General features: G+C 33.0%; 2 protein-coding genes across 4 annotated transcripts; both read left to right on the top strand.

Annotated features, from left to right (window-relative positions):
• The first annotated feature begins 2,571 nt into the window (after positions 1–2,571).
• Positions 2,572–6,807, top strand: LOC102622706 (sulfite exporter TauE/SafE family protein 3-like). Its single transcript, XM_006466717.4, has 12 exons — positions 2,572–2,977; positions 3,087–3,246; positions 3,439–3,639; positions 3,944–4,008; positions 4,100–4,139; positions 4,809–4,870; positions 4,995–5,081; positions 5,287–5,337; positions 5,645–5,866; positions 5,985–6,078; positions 6,172–6,312; positions 6,438–6,807. Exons 1-12 carry the CDS (start codon positions 2,750–2,752, stop codon positions 6,518–6,520), a joined length of 1,434 nt encoding a protein of 477 aa, XP_006466780.1. The 5' UTR covers positions 2,572–2,749; the 3' UTR covers positions 6,521–6,807.
• A 3,489-nt stretch (positions 6,808–10,296) lies between these two features.
• Positions 10,297–17,927, top strand: LOC102623001 (ATP-dependent DNA helicase DDM1-like). 3 transcript variants are annotated; one of them, XM_015534262.3, is made up of 16 exons: positions 10,297–10,619; positions 10,832–10,912; positions 11,509–11,781; positions 11,873–11,956; positions 12,614–12,960; positions 13,052–13,241; positions 13,369–13,544; positions 14,069–14,138; positions 14,226–14,418; positions 15,123–15,218; positions 15,305–15,399; positions 15,479–15,598; positions 15,986–16,105; positions 16,245–16,343; positions 16,430–16,540; positions 17,152–17,927. In XM_015534262.3, the coding sequence occupies exons 2-16, from the start codon at positions 10,841–10,843 to the stop codon at positions 17,383–17,385; spliced, it is 2,280 nt and encodes a 759-aa protein (XP_015389748.1). In that variant the 5' UTR covers positions 10,297–10,619; positions 10,832–10,840; the 3' UTR covers positions 17,386–17,927. The 3 variants fall into 3 exon arrangements, with proteins under 3 accessions (XP_015389748.1, XP_006466781.1, NP_001275776.1); XM_006466718.4 differs by having other exon boundaries at positions 10,297–10,623; NM_001288847.1 differs by lacking the exon at positions 10,297–10,619 and having other exon boundaries at positions 10,841–10,912; positions 17,152–17,385.
• The last annotated feature ends 227 nt before the right edge of the window (positions 17,928–18,154 follow it).

The raw sequence follows: 18,154 nt of genomic DNA, 5'->3' as shown, positions 1-18,154 counted from the left end.
AACGTCAAGATTTCGGAAGCAGCTATGAAGCTTCCATTACGCTGGATTGGAGTTTCATTGCATAAGAAGAAACAGATCACTCAAGTGTAAACATATGCGCTTCTGAAGGCATATGCGGATCGTCTCACTTGTCTTATTTTATTGTTTTTGTTTAAGTTATTACGACCATTGTTCTCAATCATTAACCACCGAATTATGTAATAATGAGCGCGATTATAAATTTATATGCAATTTTTCATTTTTCAGCAGAATCGTGTTCGTACTTTCCATGAAAATCCTGACAAAACTCTCTTCTATTCCATTAAATGTGAGCTTTGGATTCCCACTCACTTTCTAACGATACATGTGGCAGAAAGAATTCCGTAAATCGGGGGTATACTTACTGATTAATGATTCGTCATTTGAAACAACTGTAAAACCGGACCCCACAAAAATAAAAAAATAATTAAAGTAATATCAAATAGTCATTTTTTTTTTTGGGTGAAAATAGTAGCAACACAACTGATAATTATACGGGAACATAGTACTGTGTCTTCAGTTTTGGTATTGTCGCTTGAACTTATCAGATGCTAAAATTGGAAGCAAATTTCTAGGGCTCGTAACGATTTCAAAAGTTTCAACCAACTTTGTAAGTTGGAATAAAAATCTCAAGCCAAGAGATAGGCAATTAAATGAAGAATATTTGAAGTAGATAGGTAGCTATCATTGCAAAAGAATGAGCTTAAATAATAAGAGAGGAGATTTTTCTGATAGAATACTTTGTTAGTAAGTACACTAATGAACAAACACAATTATCTCCTTAATTATGCATGCAACAAAGCATGCAACTCATTCTATGATGCCGTGATTTTAATCATGATATTAATACCGTAATTAAACATAACTTTTGTAAACAAAGCATAAGGCATGTAAGTTTAATATAAAAGTTGTAAATCAAGATTGAGTGTAAAATAAAACATAAAATATTAAAATAGAATATAAGACTTATAAATGTAAGATAAAATAAGTATATTAATATAAGAGTAGTAAATTGGTGTACTATTAGTAAATAAAATAAAAACTTACAAACATAATATAAAACTTGTAAATCAACATTAAGTGTAAACTAAAAACATAAATTATGTAAGTGAAATATAAGACTTATAAATAAAAGATAAAACAAGTAAATCTACATAGGAGTGGTAAATTGATGTATTATTGGTAAACATAACAAAAACTTACAAATGTAATGTAAAACATGTAAATCAATATTAAGTATAAAAATAAAACATAATTTTGTAAATTGAACGTAAGACTTCTAAATATAAGATAAAACAAGTAAATTAGCATAGAAGTGGTAAATTGGTGTATCAATAGTAAACAAAACAAAAATTTACAAATAAAATATAAAACTTATAAATCAACATTAAGGGTAAAATAAATAATAAATTAGGTAAAACAAGTAAATTAACGTATGAATACTAGATTTGTGTATTATTAGTAAATAAAACAAAAACTTACAATTGTATCATAAAACTTATAAATCAACACTAAGTATAACATAAACCATAAATTGGAACATAAGACTTATAGATGAAAAGTAAAACAAGTAAATTAATATAAGAGCTATTGAAAAAAAATAAAAAATTACAAGTGTAAAATAAAAACTCATTATAATAATGGTTACCTTATAAATTTCCTGATTTTTTTCTAAATTAAATAATAATAGTTTTAGGTTTACATAATACATGTGGTAATATATGTCAAATTTTATTAAAAAAAATTAATCTCAAAATTAAATTTTGAAAAACTACTATTCTCATGTTTTCAACAGATGTTTGTCGGGTGATTTTGTATCCTTCTAAACTTCTTCGACAACAATCTCAAATGATATTTAAGTATAAGTAAAAAGTAAAGTTTCAAATTACATAAAGTATGTAAAAAAGCAAAAAATAAATATAAAATCGTATATGTCTAGTAATATAAGAATTTCTTTTTCTTTTTCTTTTTTTGGTCTTGATCCACATCAAGAAAAATAATTTATTTAATTAACATGTGTAGTAAATAAACACTATGATAGAAAATGAAAAAAAAAAAGTTATAAATATCCTATAATGAACATAGAATTTATGGTTAAACCAATTTAATAAAGTTATTCCAATTGCTTCAATACGATTTTTTGTTTTCAATTGATGAGTTTTCTTTGTTTTATTAAATTAAATGAATAGTTTTTTTTTGTTAAATTAAAGTTTAACATTGATATACAAGATTTATATTATTTTTATAAGTGTATGTTTTGTTTTACAATTTTAAATATCAATTTACTACTCTTGTATTAATCTATTTATTTTACCTTATATTTACTAGACTTATATATAATTTATAAAATTTATATTTGTCACAATATTAATACCATATTTTTAATATAGGCATCGTAGAATTTTCCTACATGGTTATAGAGTTCTTTTTTCCTATTTCTCAAGGTTAACCAAAAAGAGAAAAATAAATATAAAAAAGAAACAGAAGAAAAAAGTAAACAAAGATTTCGAGCCCCCTTTAATTTGAAAATTAGCGATCCATATCATAGAGAGAGAAAGAGAAAATTTATAAATGTAGAATCTAGGCAGGTACTAAAGAACTGCCCTCCTCACTCATAAGCAAACTAAAAACATAATCCTTCGTGGGGAAAAAAGAATATTATAGAGAGAAATAGCATCAAGTCATAAATTCTCTCTTATACTTCTTGCTTTCATACTTAAAGGCTACTTGAATGGCTCAAATCCGGATGAATCGCAGGTCTTTAGCAGCAGCTGTTACTGTGTGGATGGTGTTTCTGGGTTTAATCATGATGGAAAAATTGAGCAACGCCGAGAGATTATTGAAAGATAAAGATCCCCAAGTTTTTGCTGACGAGAAAGAAACGAGACCAGGGTTTTTATGCAGAGTAGCTCATTTCTTATGGCAGAGTGGGGAGTCTTCTTATGAGCCTGTTTGGCCAGTGAGTTTTCTCATTCTTCTTACACTACTTTGTAGTTTTTATGTAACAGCTATCTTTCTCCTTGTATATCGTTCATTCATTTCAAATGTACAATTTATTGATTGAGCAGGAAATGCAGTTTGGCTGGAAAGTTGTGGTAGGATCAATTGTTGGATTCTTTGGTGCGGCATTGGGTAGTGTTGGTGGCGTTGGAGGTGGTGGAATTTTTGTTCCAATGCTCACCTTGATCATTGGCTTCGACCCCAAGTCTGCCACCGCCATTTCCAAGTGTCAGTACTCAGTAGTCAAATTTAAATCTGACCATCTACTCCCGCCTTGTCTAATTTAAATTTGATCATCATACTCTATTAACTTTACCCGCAAACAAATGAGTACATGCAAACGTACATGAAGAGCTAATACTAAATCTGACGCTTTCAAGTGCATCTGATTGCAATCATTAGTATCATTTTTGCTTGCAGGTATGATTATGGGAGCTGCTGGATCAACGGTTTACTATAACTTGAGACTGAGGCACCCAACACTGGACATGCCTCTCATAGATTACGACCTGGCTTTGTTATTTCAGCCCATGCTTATGCTAGGAATCAGCATTGGAGTTGCCTTCAATGTCATGTTCGCAGATTGGATGGTTACGGTGCTGCTTATCATCCTTTTCATAGGTAATTTTATTTGTTCTAACACAGTACATGAATTCTCTTTCGGTGATAGCAGTTTTGAATGATGAGGAATTTAAAATAGCTCGAAGAGTATAACCGTATGGGCTTCCGCTTAGAGCGCTCTTAGTTCCGGGCTTTTCTAGTTATCAGAAATGGTCGAACAACGGTTCTTCGTTTGGTCATATTTAAGTGAAATTATAGTACCGCGATCCGCTTTGGCAACCAAAAGCAGGAATATTTTCTGGAATATATATCTTAAAAAAAGAAAAAATCTTCTGATTAAAGAAACTAATGCTGTCTTTGGCAGGTACGTCAACCAAAGCGTTGTTCAAAGGCATCGATACATGGAAGAAAGAGACTATGATGAAGAAGGTTTTGTTTTTCAACTTACTAGTCTTGAGCTTTCAATGGACTTGTTTTCCCTTTAAGAAATGATGAGTTTGAGATTCTCTTTGACTCTCAGGAAGCAGCCAAGGTGCTAGAGTCAGAGTCCAAAGCCGCTGGTGAGTGCTCAACGGCTCCCTTGAAGCAAAAAACTTTCTTCTAAAACTAGTAAAAAGGGTATACTCGCTTTTCATCAAGGGTATAACCTTACAAAAAAAAAGCCTTCTCACAAGGGCCTGCTTTATGGTCACAGTAGCTTAGGTGCCCCCCAGAGAGCAGAACCATATAAGTAAGAACAAACCATTTTTTGTTTTTACAGGAGTTAGAAGAGTGATAAACCGATCTATTAATTTATCAAAAGTCACTTCATCTGCTACCGGATAAGAGGGATTCAAATATAGGAATTCAAAGTAATCATTATAAGTAACAATTATCTTTTTCCCATAGTCTAAATTGTTACTAGTCACAGGCAAAATTTCCATTTCAGATTCTACTAACATTCAGATTCAAAATCAAACTGTATTACTTAAAATTCATAGGTTTTATCTTATTTATAGAAACGATCTAATGTAATAAAGCAATTGATTGTACAAAGGAACTCGATTCCACAACAATAACCGGGGCCTTCAATCAAATTTGGTCTCCTTGCCTTTGATACTATTTTGTTAGGAAAATATTTTTTGAGACCAAGATCTAAACCATTTATTCAACTTTCAAGTAGCCGAATGTCAATCTCCTTCTATACAACCTTTCATAGAAAAAGTTTGTGCTGATGTCCTGAACTGCAGATGTTGATGGCCAAGATTACAAACAATTACCAAGCGGTCCCTCTACACTACATGATGAAGAGGTGAGTTAAAATTTTTTGTAGGTTTTACTATACAAATATTCCTTTTTAAAGGTTCTCAATGACACTGTAAACTTCTTGTTGCCATTAGGCTATTACTGCTCTAATGATTCTGAGTTTCATCCAGGTTCCCGTCATTAAAAACATTTACTGGAAAGAGTTATCACTGCTTTTGTACGTGTGGTTAGGCTTTCTTGCCGTTCAGCTTGCTAAGGTAAACTGCATGTTATAATCAATAATATTACGCTAGAAAGAGAATTCAGATCATTGGTATGACCTCATCTAGTTGCACTATCAGTCATTGCATGAAAAAGACAGAAAGATTGTTGGTGTTTTATCCTACATTTCCGAGTAGTTGTCTGCAAAACACCATGTATATGACTCATTCTTTGTTGCGACATCTATGAATTTGCATGCAGGAATATGTTGTACCATGCTCTATCACATACTGGATTCTAAACGCCTTGCAGGTAAGTTCTATATCATGAATCTGAGCACGCCTTTCACAAATTTACTAATTAGTACGTACACATAAAAGCTTGGTGACATAGGTATTCAGATTGTCTACCGCAAGCGCCCTTTACACTTAAACGCACTAACCCGCAACAACAAAACCAAATAATGGGAAGTCTCAACACCCGAAGCATTTATGAAGAGTTGGATACTTGCCCGAGCAAGAATTTAATGAAAACAAGGAAAAAAAAATGCTTAACAGCTCAAAAATTACATTTTCTCAATGACTAAATCGATTTTTCATCACAATTCGACATGGTATAGGTACCAATTGCAGTCTCTGTTGCACTGTTTGAAGCTATATGCTTGTACAAAGGAACTAGGGTGATAGCATCAAAGGGGAAAGAAATCACAAATTGGAAGATTCATCAGATTGTATTTTACTGTTTTTGTGGGATTGTAGCCGGTATGGTGGGTGGATTACTAGGGCTAGGGGGAGGCTTCATCTTGGGACCTCTTTTTCTTGAACTGGGAATTCCCCCTCAGGTATGCACTAAACTGCTAAGTCAGGGCCAAATGGAGGGTGGAGGGAATAACTTCGAAGTTTCACAGAGGATGTACCAGCAACATCTCATAACAGCAAATTTGAACCCTTTTTTTGCAGGTAGCAAGCGCAACATCAACATTTGCAATGACTTTCTCATCCTCAATGTCTGTTGTGCAATATTATCTTCTCGATCGTTTCCCGGTCCCTTATGGTAGGTGATAAAAGTGAAAATACTAAATTTCATAACACTATTGGCATTGCTGACTCACTTGGCCTTAACAAAATCTTATTTTCTTGGCTGCAGCTGCTTTTTTTACTTTAGTTGCAACCTTTGCTGCCTTCGCCGGCCAGCACGTAGTGAGAAAGATAATTGCAGTCCTAGGGAGGGCCTCAATAATCGTTTTCATATTAGCTTTGACAATCTTCGTGAGCGCAATCAGTTTAGGTAATGACACTCTCAAGATTTCTGTGATTTATTTGAAATGCCATGAGTTGAGAGCAACTAGATGATTAATCTTTGGAAAATAAAGTTGATAAACAACAAATGGCTTCTCTACTCTATAATTGCAGGTGGATTTGGCATCGAAAACATGGTTAAGAAATTGAAAAATCAAGAGTATATGGGGTTCGAAAATCTTTGTCAGATTTCCTAAGTTTCAGGTGCATTGGTACAGCAGTGGTGAGCAGAGAGCTGATGTTTGTTCATTTATTTTCAAGTAAAGAAAAATTGTGGGTTATGTATATGTTGGCAGACATTCATATTATTGATTGTAATAGTGTCTGCTGAAACTTCTTAAGCAGAGCTTCAGCATGTTTTTATTTATATTCTTGAAGGGAAATTGTGCCAATTCAAACTACCCTTATTCAGGAAAGGGTGATGTAAGAAAACTATTCGGAATAATAATTTAAGACGTGAATGAAGATTTTCAATCATTCTTAACCCGTGGATCAAACTTGCTAATTAAGTTGGATTTCAACGCAAAAGACCCACATACTAAATAACACCCTCTCATGCATTGATTATTGGTTACAAGTCCCACAAACTCCTTTCAACGGAGTTTTGGTACCTCTATGTCTAAATCTACTTAAGAATATGGTTATTTAAACCAACTAAATTTTAATTATAAAAATATAATTTGACTTTATTTTCTCTTTATTTATCTCTTTTTCTTATCAAATTTTATGATATACATGAAATAAATATTGTATTTTAAAAAAACAAAATTATTCAAAAATTAACAAATTTAACCCAATTGTAATCTAAATAAAATGAAAGGGTTTATACCATCATGTAAAAATAAAAAGTAAATTTTTTATATCATTTTGAATCTATTAGAATTTTTTTGGTCATATCTCATAAACACAAACTATAAGTAGTAATAATAATAGATAAAAACCGATAAAGTTATAGTGAAAGAGAAGTTGATATAGTAAGAAAGAATAAAAAAGAAAAACTTAAAAAGAGCGAAACTAGTTTAGATATTGACCATGGTTAAAACAGAGAGAGAAAATAATTAATCAAGGGTGATTTTATGATTTTTGAGAATTAATGAATCAAAATAACAAGTTATAATTTAATAATAATTTTAATAAAATAAAGTTGGTATTGAAAGAAAATTAGTGGGACTATTTAAACCTTTTACCTAATATTGAGAAAGAACATACAATTTGTACTTGAAAAAAAAAGTTTGAAGGCAACAAAAGAGAAATTTCATATGTATTATTTGGATGGATCTTTGACTTAAGTTTGTTCAAAAATCATGATACAAAAATTTTAAAATTGATTGCATTAAAATAATCGATTAGTAATGATATAATTACAAAGTCTAGATATAAAATTTGTATCATAAATGATGTTGCACAAATCAATGACGATCATGTATTTAATGATATTTAATTTTTTATATCATTAATGATGTTATACCCATATTTTACAAAACTTTAGCTCAAGGACCCACGTCAAATAACATGTCATAATCTAAATAGGATAAAATAATAAAAGTCCTAATTCTCATTAAACTTGAATCCTACAAGATAAGAGATACGTTTCCTAACTCAATTATACTTTTAATCATTTTTCTTATTATACAACACAATTAAAGGTATGCAAGAGAAATAGGCGTATTTGAGGAGAGGGTACAATATCCTCTATGCCTTTTCTCTTACTCTCATTTCTCTCTTTTATTATTTATTTTTTATTGTGCTACTCTCGATCTTTGACTTGAGCATCAGAGGGTTTAAGCTGGTAACACCTCCAGCGATCCTTGATGGGTTATTATTTTGTAGGATTCTAACCTTTTTACTCTCAATAATGGCAATTTTGAGGACACTAAGCTCTCTCATAACTCGTTCTCCGAGAAAACAAAATCTTTCTGAACTCTTATTTTTAAATCTAAAGTTTAGCATTAACGAGTGATAATAATACTGTTGAGTGCTGGAGAATGTATATTTATAAAAGATAAAATAATTATTTATATATTTATAAAGGGTAAAATCATCATTTTGTATTTTAACTCTCGTAACATCTATACTTTTATGCATTTAAGTCCCTTATACTTTAATTGTGTGTTGTATTATAATTTAAATATTTTATGTATTTCATGGGCATTTTGGTTATTTTATAATTAATGAGAAGTTGGACAGCAAAATATATGATATTTTTGAGCTCGGAACAACTGAAAACTTTAGGAGGAGTATAAACCCATAAAGGGGTATATGGTACTATTCAAATATAAGGTATTGTTCACACATACGATATTATTCACATGTATGGGATTATTTACATATACGGTATGATGAAATGACATCATCTTATTTGACCAATGATGTGACATTGACTAATTATGTGATGTTAAACGATGATGTGGCAGGATCTTTTTGGATCGAAATGCTGATGTAGTATTGACTGATGATGTGATAGTATATTATTGGACTGAAATGTTGATGTGACATTGACTGATGATGTGTTCCAACCAATCCAAGTTTACCACATGGCGCAATCCTAAGCGTCCGAGTTATTTTCTTCCAATGGCTAAATTTTATGTAGTTCTTTCTCCATCTTATATTTTCTATATATTTTAATAGAATTTTCATTTTGCCCTTATTTAAAAAATGAGTGGCTAATTTAATTTCAAACTTGGGTTGAAGGTAAAGTCTCAACATGATCCATGAGCTTAATTTGGTAAGTTAATTTATTTTATCTCTTTGTTTTATTCTATCACTTTGTTTTAACTTATCGTTGACAGACAATGTATCTTAACTAAATTTTGCACAATATACCGACTCTCTAGTAAACGATTGTTACTGTTTAGCATGATGAGCACTTAACATCATATCTATTAGAGAGAAAACTCTCTTATAGTATTTGATGGGTTGTCTTGATATAGTGTCGATTGAGAGTGCATCTAAGCTATTTAGTGGACCGTTTTGCCATGTTGTCGACATAAGAATTTTTATCGTCAGGCAAAACATATTCTTAACACCATATTTAGCAGAAGATCATTATCCTCTGGTAAAATGAGCGCTTGATACCATATTTACTAGAGTGAGAATTATGAGAAATGGAAATACCTCCTCATAAATTAATTAGAACTAAAAACTAATATTAAACTCATTGTGAAGTGTTGAGTGTAAATCTAGAGATTCAAGCACCTCATTTGCATAGTTTCATATTTAATTCATTCCCAACCTTTTATTTTACATACCAAGATAAAGAAAACACTTCTAATCAATGCACTTATAAAATTAACCCTACAAATAATTAAATTTACCTCCTCGTGGGATCGACACTCGTTACCACAAATTTATACTGCAATAAATTTATGTGTTTGCAAGTATAATAAAATTTGGGTAACAAATATTTCATAGTACTAATCAATGAATGACTTATAATACGTCATGTTATTTATAATATGAACTTTTTAAATACATCATTCTTGGTGATGATAGAAATGATTAATAACAATATTAAATGCAATGTTAGATCACAAAAGATCAATGTATAAATTATCTGTGTCACAATTTTAAATAAAAAATTTACTCCATCGTACGTATATTTTAATTTTTTTTTAGCTTTAATATGTACATTACAATTAACATTACTATGTATATTACAATAAAAAAAGTTGTTGATATATATACTGTAATCTATTGTGATTATCTTAAATTAATCTATTATGACACAATCTAAATTTTAACAACAAATATCTACTCCCCATGGCCATGAAGAAGATGTACCTAACCCGAGTGAGGGCATGAGTTCACGGCCGAGTGTCTACCTTTTCTGGATTTTAGCCTCAAGTAATCTGCCAACAGAAGACCACAACCTAAAACGACTGAAAGAGCACGAGAACTGAGAACACATGCGCGCACGCTTAACAGCCCATAATTAATATTACTACTTTGCAAGCCTTTTTTATTATTTTTTAATTAAAGAAAGGAAAAGTAAGAAAAAAAATTCAAAGCACCAGCAGCCCAGCTGTCAACAACCAACAGGGCGACGCAGTGATTAAGTTCAAGTCTCCGGGCAAGAAGAATTCAACACCCGTTTTCCCGCCCAAACTTTTAATAGGAAACGACAAATTTGATTACAGGAAACCAAAAAAAAAAGAAAAAAGAAAAAAAGAAAAATTGTACAATAAAAAGTTCTAAATGTTCAGCAGTGTTAATTTACACTGACGTTCCGTGTTCTCCTTTCTGCTCTCTTGTGGTGGCCTCCGTTTGTCTTCGGTCGTCACTCACTAAAAGTTCTTAGTAGGTATGGTTCTCGCTCATACAGGTCACAATTTTACAATTTTATAAACGTGTTATTTGCAGTTTTGCACTGTTCGGTGATCAAAACCCTAGGTTTAATGTTTATGTTAATATAGTTTCTTTTTGTTTTCTTCTTTCTTTGTTTTGATGCGTTCTGTGTCGAGAAAAGCTCATTTTAGTGTTGTATTGGTTGATTTCTGTGAGGCATTTAGGGTTTCCAAATGGTTGTCGATAACGAAGTGAAGGACGAAGATGCCTCTGCAGAGTCCCCGACTTCCGTTCTCGAAGACGAGGTCATATTTTGCCTTTTTTTTTTTTTTCTTGCTTTTGTTTGGTTCTCTGGATAATGTGGTGATGTTATTTGTTCGAGGCTCTGTTTGATAAATGGTAATGTTGAGAAGAACTTAAGAAAAAAAAAAGGAGGGACGAGGGTGTAAAATTAGTTATCTTTTAGGAATTTTAAGCGGTTTGATTATATATTTTATTGTTTTTGTGAATACAAAGCAAAGCTATCATTGCTTTCTAGTATGTTGGCTTTGATTTGCCAAGGAGAGTTGTTTTGTACACACACGTCTGCTCAACCTATTCTCTACATGGCACGTACAAATGTTATTTAGAAAAATAATTTTGTGTAAGCATTTGTGATTTCTGCATTTGTTTACTTCATTTTGATTATGTTTGTAACCTTTTTAGCTTTTGAAATAGTCTGCAATGGTGAGGGTTTTCATTTTTATTTGATGTGAACGGAAGAAATTAGCTTTTCCATAGAGCTCACATTTTGGTTAAATTTGAATTGGTGGTTATCTTTTTTATTTTTTGTGGTTCTTTAAGTCCTCTGATTGCTTTATTTTAGATCCTTCTCCTTCTTTTTATTTTTAATCATATATAGGATATATGCAAGGCAAACATTGAAGCCAAGATGGAGGAAGTGGTTACTTTAGATGCAGAGAGTAATGGCACACTTCTCATATCTAAAGACATGGAAGAGGAGGAGAAAAAGTTACTAGAAGCTCGAGCTGATGAAGAGAATGTAGAACAAGAGAATGTGTCAAAGAACGAAGCCCACCTGAATGACCTGCAGTTCAATAAGTTGGATGAACTTCTAACGCAAACCCAGATGTATGCGGAGTTCCTGCTGGAAAAAATGGAAGACATTACAGTTGTATATACCTCAAGTACCTTTCGATGAACTTTATCAGTTGGAAATTGATTTTCTTGTTGTTGATCAAGTTTCATGTGAATTGCATTGCTAGAATGGAGTCGAGCAGGAGAGTGAACCTGTTGGGAAAAAGAAGGGTCGTGGTTCAAAAAGAAAAGCAGCACCTCAATGCAATACTGTAAGTTTTGTGCATTACTTTTCCTTCCTTGTAACTTTTTATGACATTGTACAAATTGGCTTATCTTAGTATGATCTGAAACTAGTACTATTGATAATATATTTTATAATGAGCGTATGATGGTTTGAAATTTGCAGCATGACTAATAACAGAGCACTATTAATTTTAGGAAACTATGATTCCAAAAATAACAAAACAAAAAAATGTTAAGGAAGAAGATTAAGAAGAATTTATGTTCGTATAAAAATTGTTACTACTAGTAAATTATAGAATTTCAGAAAGGTCACAAGTGTGCGTTGAGGCTGTGCAGCGGGAAAAAAGATAATTAATTTATCCATCAATTATAAGTAGTATGGACAAAACTAAAACCATGGATGATTGGATGGGAAAGTAAAGTGCTAACTATCCTTAGGTGAGAAAACTTTTTGTAAAAATCTTGTGTTCTTAGGCTGCTTGTATGTGCTTGTCATATTGCATTATATTCATTTTGGAAACTGGGAAGGGAAACCTATACAAGCATGACATTCCTATAAACATGATCTTTTAAGTTTCCCAAACAATGTTGTTGGGCTATGTATTTTATTTTTGAACACTGATGAAACATTCAAAGCTATTTTAACGTATTAAATCAATTATATAACTGGGGTGTTTGATCAGAGGAAGGCCAAGAGGGCAGTTGCAGCAATGCTTACTAGATCTAAAGAAGGAGAGAAAACTGAAAATGAGAACCTGAACGAGGAAGAAAGAGTTGATAAAGAGCAGAGAGAACTTGTACCTCTGTTAACTGGGGGAAAGTTAAAATCTTACCAACTTAAAGGTGTGAAGTGGTTGATTTCATTATGGCAAAATGGGTTAAATGGGATTCTTGCAGATCAAATGGGTCTTGGAAAGACAATTCAAACAATTGCTTTCCTTGCTCATTTAAAGGGGAATGGATTGCATGGGCCTTATTTAGTAATTGCTCCACTGTCTACTCTCTCAAATTGGGTAAATGAGATTTCAAGGTAATTTGGGTATTTATTTTTGTGCATACTAGCATGGATGCTAGCAAGCTAGCATGGATGTTCAAATAATTTTTTGAAAATAATTTGATAGGTTTGTGCCCTCTGTAAGTGCAATTATCTACCATGGAAGCAAGAAAGAGAGAGATGAGATACGAAGGAAGCACATGCCTCGAGCAATTGGCCCAAAATTCCCCATAGTTGTTACTTCTTATGAGGTTGCACTCTCTGATGCAAGAAAATATTTGAGACATTACAATTGGAAATATCTTGTTGTGGATGAGGTAACTGTTCTCATATACTCATAAAATATGTTCTGCCCCACTATTTATTTATATTGAATTGTGAAACGTTAAAATGAGTGATTTGCTCATGCAATCTTAACACTTTTCTTTTTCTCCTTTTCTGAAGGGGCACAGGTTGAAAAATCCAAAATGCAAACTGCTGAAGGAATTAAAATATATACCGATAGGAAATAAGCTTCTATTAACTGGGACTCCTCTGCAGAACAATTTGGCAGAGCTTTGGTCATTGTTACATTTTATTCTGCCTGATATTTTCTCATCCCTTGAAGAATTTCAGTCATGGTTGGTATATACTACCTATTAGCCTTTTGAGATACTTTAAATCCAATTGTTAAGTTTTTGTTGATAATGTGCATCTGTCGGCAGTTGAAGGAGTATCATTTTAGTTATTTGGACACGATAGGTATAATCTTAGACTCATATAATAGAATTTTCAGATACAAAACTGTTGCTACATTGATTTTGTGATATGTAGATCCTGGGTACCTATGTGAGCTGATTCTATGAGTAAAAATATTTTTGTTGCTTTACTTTTTGTGCTTAGCAGTCAGTAATTGTAATCATTTAACCAAGAAAATTGGAAAAGATAAAGAAACAGAGATCATGAATAAAATAGGTTATCTTAAGCATTGTTTACTACGTTTATGTTAGAAAACAAATATTAATGCTTGACTTTGGTTGATGTTACAAAGTTTAAGTCCATGCCCAGCTATGATTGATGTCAGCTGATAAGAATTTTATCTCCCTAATGTGATTATGCCTGTTGTCATATTCTGGCATATTTAGTTAATGAAAACTATATTCAGGTTTGATCTGTCTGGAAAGTGCAATTCTGAAGTCATGAAGGAAGAGTTGGAAGAGAAGAGAAGGGGACAAGTATGCATTCCCTTTCAACAGTGTTTTTCCCTTTATCAGACAATTTTGGGTTGCATATATAATGCTTGGGGATTTGATTACCTGCAGATGGTGGCTAAACTCCATGCTATTTTACGCCCATTTCTTCTTCGGCGAATGAAGTCTGATGTTGAACAGATGCTCCCTCGTAAAAAGGAGATCATTTTATATGCTACCATGACAGAGCATCAGAGGAACTTCCAGGATCATTTAATTAATAAGACATTGGAAAACCATTTACGGGAGAAGGTTTTCAGTGCAGGTAGTAGAGCACCCTTGGTTTTAAATTGTCGTGTAATGATTTTTATGGGGAGATGAAGGTGCTCATCGTTATCTTTTTGTTTTTCTTGTTCTGTAATAGACACTTTGAGGGCTGTGCTTTCTGTTTGGAACTGTTTTTCTGGGTACTTGCTCATGTTAATGTAGTGGTACTAACTAGCAATTAGCAAATATATTGGACAATTTAAAGTGAGAGAGTCCGCAAAAGTAGCACCTTTTCAGACAATTTGCAAATTTTGTAGTTTTTAATGATGTTTCAGTCATTATTTGGGTAAATTTGTCGCCGTGAAAAACATTGACTGAGGTCTCCTGACTTATCTATTAATATTGATTTATAAGAAAACAGAGACTATCCATCCCTTAATTTTCCTCTCCCAGTAGTTGTAAAAATCTCCTGAGGAGGCTGTTTTCTATTTGCCAAGGGATCAAATCGGTTAATTACCAGATTATTGATTCTTTTAGGATCATTTTGATTTTTCTTTCTCTGTTTGTGTGTCTCTCTCTTAATTGTAATGTGAGTTATGGTTAATCAGATCATTGGAGATTTATATCTTGTTATATGAATTTTCTTGATATATTGCTACCATCTTTGATGTCTTTCTTGAATCTTCTTTCAACTGTCCCTTTTTTTCCCCCCTAAATAATGGCTTTTTATCTCTGATTTACTTACAATTTCTAAAACTGCAGGACGTGGTATGAAAGGAAAGCTTAACAATCTGATGGTTCAACTACGGAAGAATTGCAACCATCCTGACCTTTTAGAGTCAGCTTTCAGTGACTCATGTATAGTCTTTGCTATCTATATTGTATACCTTTTTTGACTGTGTTGTCTAATGCTTGCTCATACCAATTTGTTGTCTTCATAACAGGTTTTTACCCACCTGTTGAACAGATTGTTGAACAGTGTGGTAAATTCCGCTTGCTTGACAGATTGTTGGCTCGGCTATTTGCCCGCAACCACAAAGTATGAGTTACAAATTGGTAGTTATATATTCTTTTAGCTTATAAGTAGTTTACTCATATTCATTTGTCTCTGGAAACAGGTTCTTGTCTTCTCTCAATGGACTAAGATTCTGGATATAATGGAATACTATTTTAGTGAAAAGGGATATGAAGTCTGTAGAATTGATGGCAGCGTGAGATTAGATGAAAGGAAAATACAGGTTTGAGCTACCTCACTACCAATTTATTTTGTTTTTGTATATGTTAATTCATAAACAAGTTTTTTTATATGTTCCATTTAAGCTTTTGCAAAAAAATTTCCAAACAATGTTAAGGAACTATGTTTTTCCTGGCTTGTTTCTGATTTTTTTTTTCTATTTGCATACTTTTGAAGTGTTGACGTCAATTAATTTGTGGTTTTTCTTTTTGGATTTTTATTTGGGCATGTTAAAAAGTTTTCAAACCATCTATGGAACAGTATCATTTGCAGCGTGTTGCATGTTAACCCCGATTGCCTATTTCCTAGTGGCAGCAGCAATTGTGCTTGGAAATTGTTGATGTAAGTGAATTAACAATAGTTCTGGTTCATTCTGTCTGTTTGCAAACAGATTCAGGATTTCAATGATGTGAACAGCAGTTATAGGATATTTCTTCTCAGCACTAGGGCTGGTGGATTGGGCATTAACCTCACTGCAGCTGATACCTGCATACTGTATGACAGTGACTGGGTACTCCTTTCTGCCATTTCTTGCCCTCTCTACTCTTGGTTTTTGTTTTTTTTTTTTTGACTTGTTTATGTTATTCTTCACGATTCAGTTAACAGTCATGAAGCTATTGTTTGATTCATTATGTTTCATGTGCATCCAGAATCCTCAAATGGATTTGCAGGCCATGGATAGATGTCATAGAATTGGCCAAACCAAGCCTGTTCATGTTTATAGGCTTGCAACTGCTCAATCTGTTGAGGTACTTAACTGATGATCCTGGTCTTTTGGCTTTCTGAAAGTCAATGCTGTATTTAGCATGGTAAAATGTTACGTGTATGTTAACAGGGTCGCATATTGAAAAGAGCTTTCAGTAAGCTGAAGCTTGAGCATGTTGTGATTGGAAAAGGGCAGTTTCATCAAGAACGGACCAAGTCTAATTGTATAGATGCCTTGGAGGTTTGATACTTTATTTTTAGCTGCTTTTGGTGCTTACTGTTTGTTGACATGGCATTATCTTCCATGGTATGCTGAAATTTCAACGGAGGACTTCTTAGTGATGCCATTTCTTATCTCTCTGTTTTAGCCTAACTGAACTCATCAGCTTTCCAATGGGCATTTAGTATGCAGAAGATAAAACATTGATATATGGTACTGTTCAGGATTTTTTCCCCTTTATCACTCAATTGTAACATTAGCTTTATAATAGATTTTACTAGTGGTTACTACTATAACCACATTTAAAAAAAAATGAAAAAAATGAAAAACAATCTCTATGATGATTTTATTCCTGTGGAGATCAAGTGTAGGACTCTAAAGTTGGTGAGTTGACTTAGTATTTCCTTCATAATTCACGTGGATATTTGTAGTGGGATGCTATGATACTGAGTTATAATGTCTCTTGTTGCCTCTTTCTATTTCCTGGACATTGAGATAGCTTCCAGATTTGAGAGAAGGAATTTAAATATTGTGCATGCCTAAATGTAAGATCGCTGTTGTGATATGATCTTTTTAACTCCTCACGTTCATAATTTGTGTGTTTTTTTGTTTTTGTTTTTTTCTAATTTCAGGAAGAGGATTTACTCGCACTTCTCCAGGATGAAGAAACTGCTGAAGACAAAATGATTCAGACAGATATCGGCGAGGAAGATTTGGAGAGGGTGTTGGATCGTGCCGACCTCATTGCTGGTTGTTTGGATGATGAGGAAAAGCCTAATGCTGCTGTTTACCCTCTTAAAGGACCTGGTTGGGAAGTGGTGATACCAACAGCAACTGGAGGCATGCTCTCCACTCTCAATAGTTAAGGATCCTTTCCGTGGATTCGGCACAGTGGAGTCTCTCACCTTTTGAATTTCAAACTGTTTGGGTCTTGTCCCTAACGATCGAAGAGCTATGTGCAATTTTTGGGAGCAGAGAAATGATTGAAATGCTCTTTTCCTGCGGACACTATAAAGGGCTGCATTTTCCGGAGATAGCCAGTCCACTTTTGTACATGTTTATTAGAAGTTTCATACCTGCACTATATTTGTTGAACGTAAAACCAGATTTGCCAAATGCATGGACACTAGGCAGCTATGGATGAAATTTTGGTGCTCGCATTGTCCACAGATTCGGCGTAGTGGAACCTCTTCACCTTTTGAATTTCAAATTCTTTGGGTCTTGTCCTTGAGGTTCAAAGAGCTACGTGCAATTTTGTGAGCGGAGAAATGATTGAAAATGCTCTTTTTTTACGTTGTAAAGGGCTTGTATTGTCGAGAAATATTATCCGTTCTCCTGGGTGAAAGCCGGACATCCTACTCGCTGCACGACAACGGACTTTAATTAGAGATTCAAAACTTTGTTTTCATTGGGGATGGTTAAAAAAATCCGACCCGACTGTTGGTGTGATCTTAACAGTCCAAACTTTTTGGGCCTTTACCCAAATTTAAAAGTCAAGGGTCGGGTTCGAACTTTAATGTTAAGGCTTCATCAAATTGACCCTAGCACTTAAAAAAAAAAAAATTATTTTTTATTAATAATGATAAATCGTGGCAAAATGACTTTAAATAATTAAAACACAAAATAATAAAGTGT

The sequence above is a fragment of the Citrus sinensis genome, chromosome 7, assembly GCF_022201045.2.
Source record: "Citrus sinensis cultivar Valencia sweet orange chromosome 7, DVS_A1.0, whole genome shotgun sequence".
Classification (NCBI taxonomy): domain Eukaryota; kingdom Viridiplantae; phylum Streptophyta; class Magnoliopsida; order Sapindales; family Rutaceae; genus Citrus; species Citrus sinensis.
The sequence above is the reverse complement of the archived record's forward strand: the minus strand, read 5'-3'. Positions and strand labels throughout refer to the sequence as shown.

Coding starts and splice junctions, on each gene's coding strand:
- LOC102622706 (XM_006466717.4), top strand. CDS start 2,750: ATGGCTCAAATCCGGATGAATCGCAGGTCTTTAGCAGCAGCTGTTACT. Junction 3,640..3,943: donor GCTTATCATCCTTTTCATAG/GTAATTTTATTT, acceptor TGTCTTTGGCAG/GTACGTCAACCAAAGCGTTG. Junction 6,079..6,171: donor TCGTTTCCCGGTCCCTTATG/GTAGGTGATAAA, acceptor TCTTGGCTGCAG/CTGCTTTTTTTACTTTAGTT.
- LOC102623001 (XM_015534262.3), top strand. CDS start 10,841: ATGGTTGTCGATAACGAAGTGAAGGACGAAGATGCCTCTGCAGAGTCC. Junction 12,961..13,051: donor TGGGTAAATGAGATTTCAAG/GTAATTTGGGTA, acceptor ATAATTTGATAG/GTTTGTGCCCTCTGTAAGTG. Junction 14,139..14,225: donor AAGAGAAGAGAAGGGGACAA/GTATGCATTCCC, acceptor GATTACCTGCAG/ATGGTGGCTAAACTCCATGC.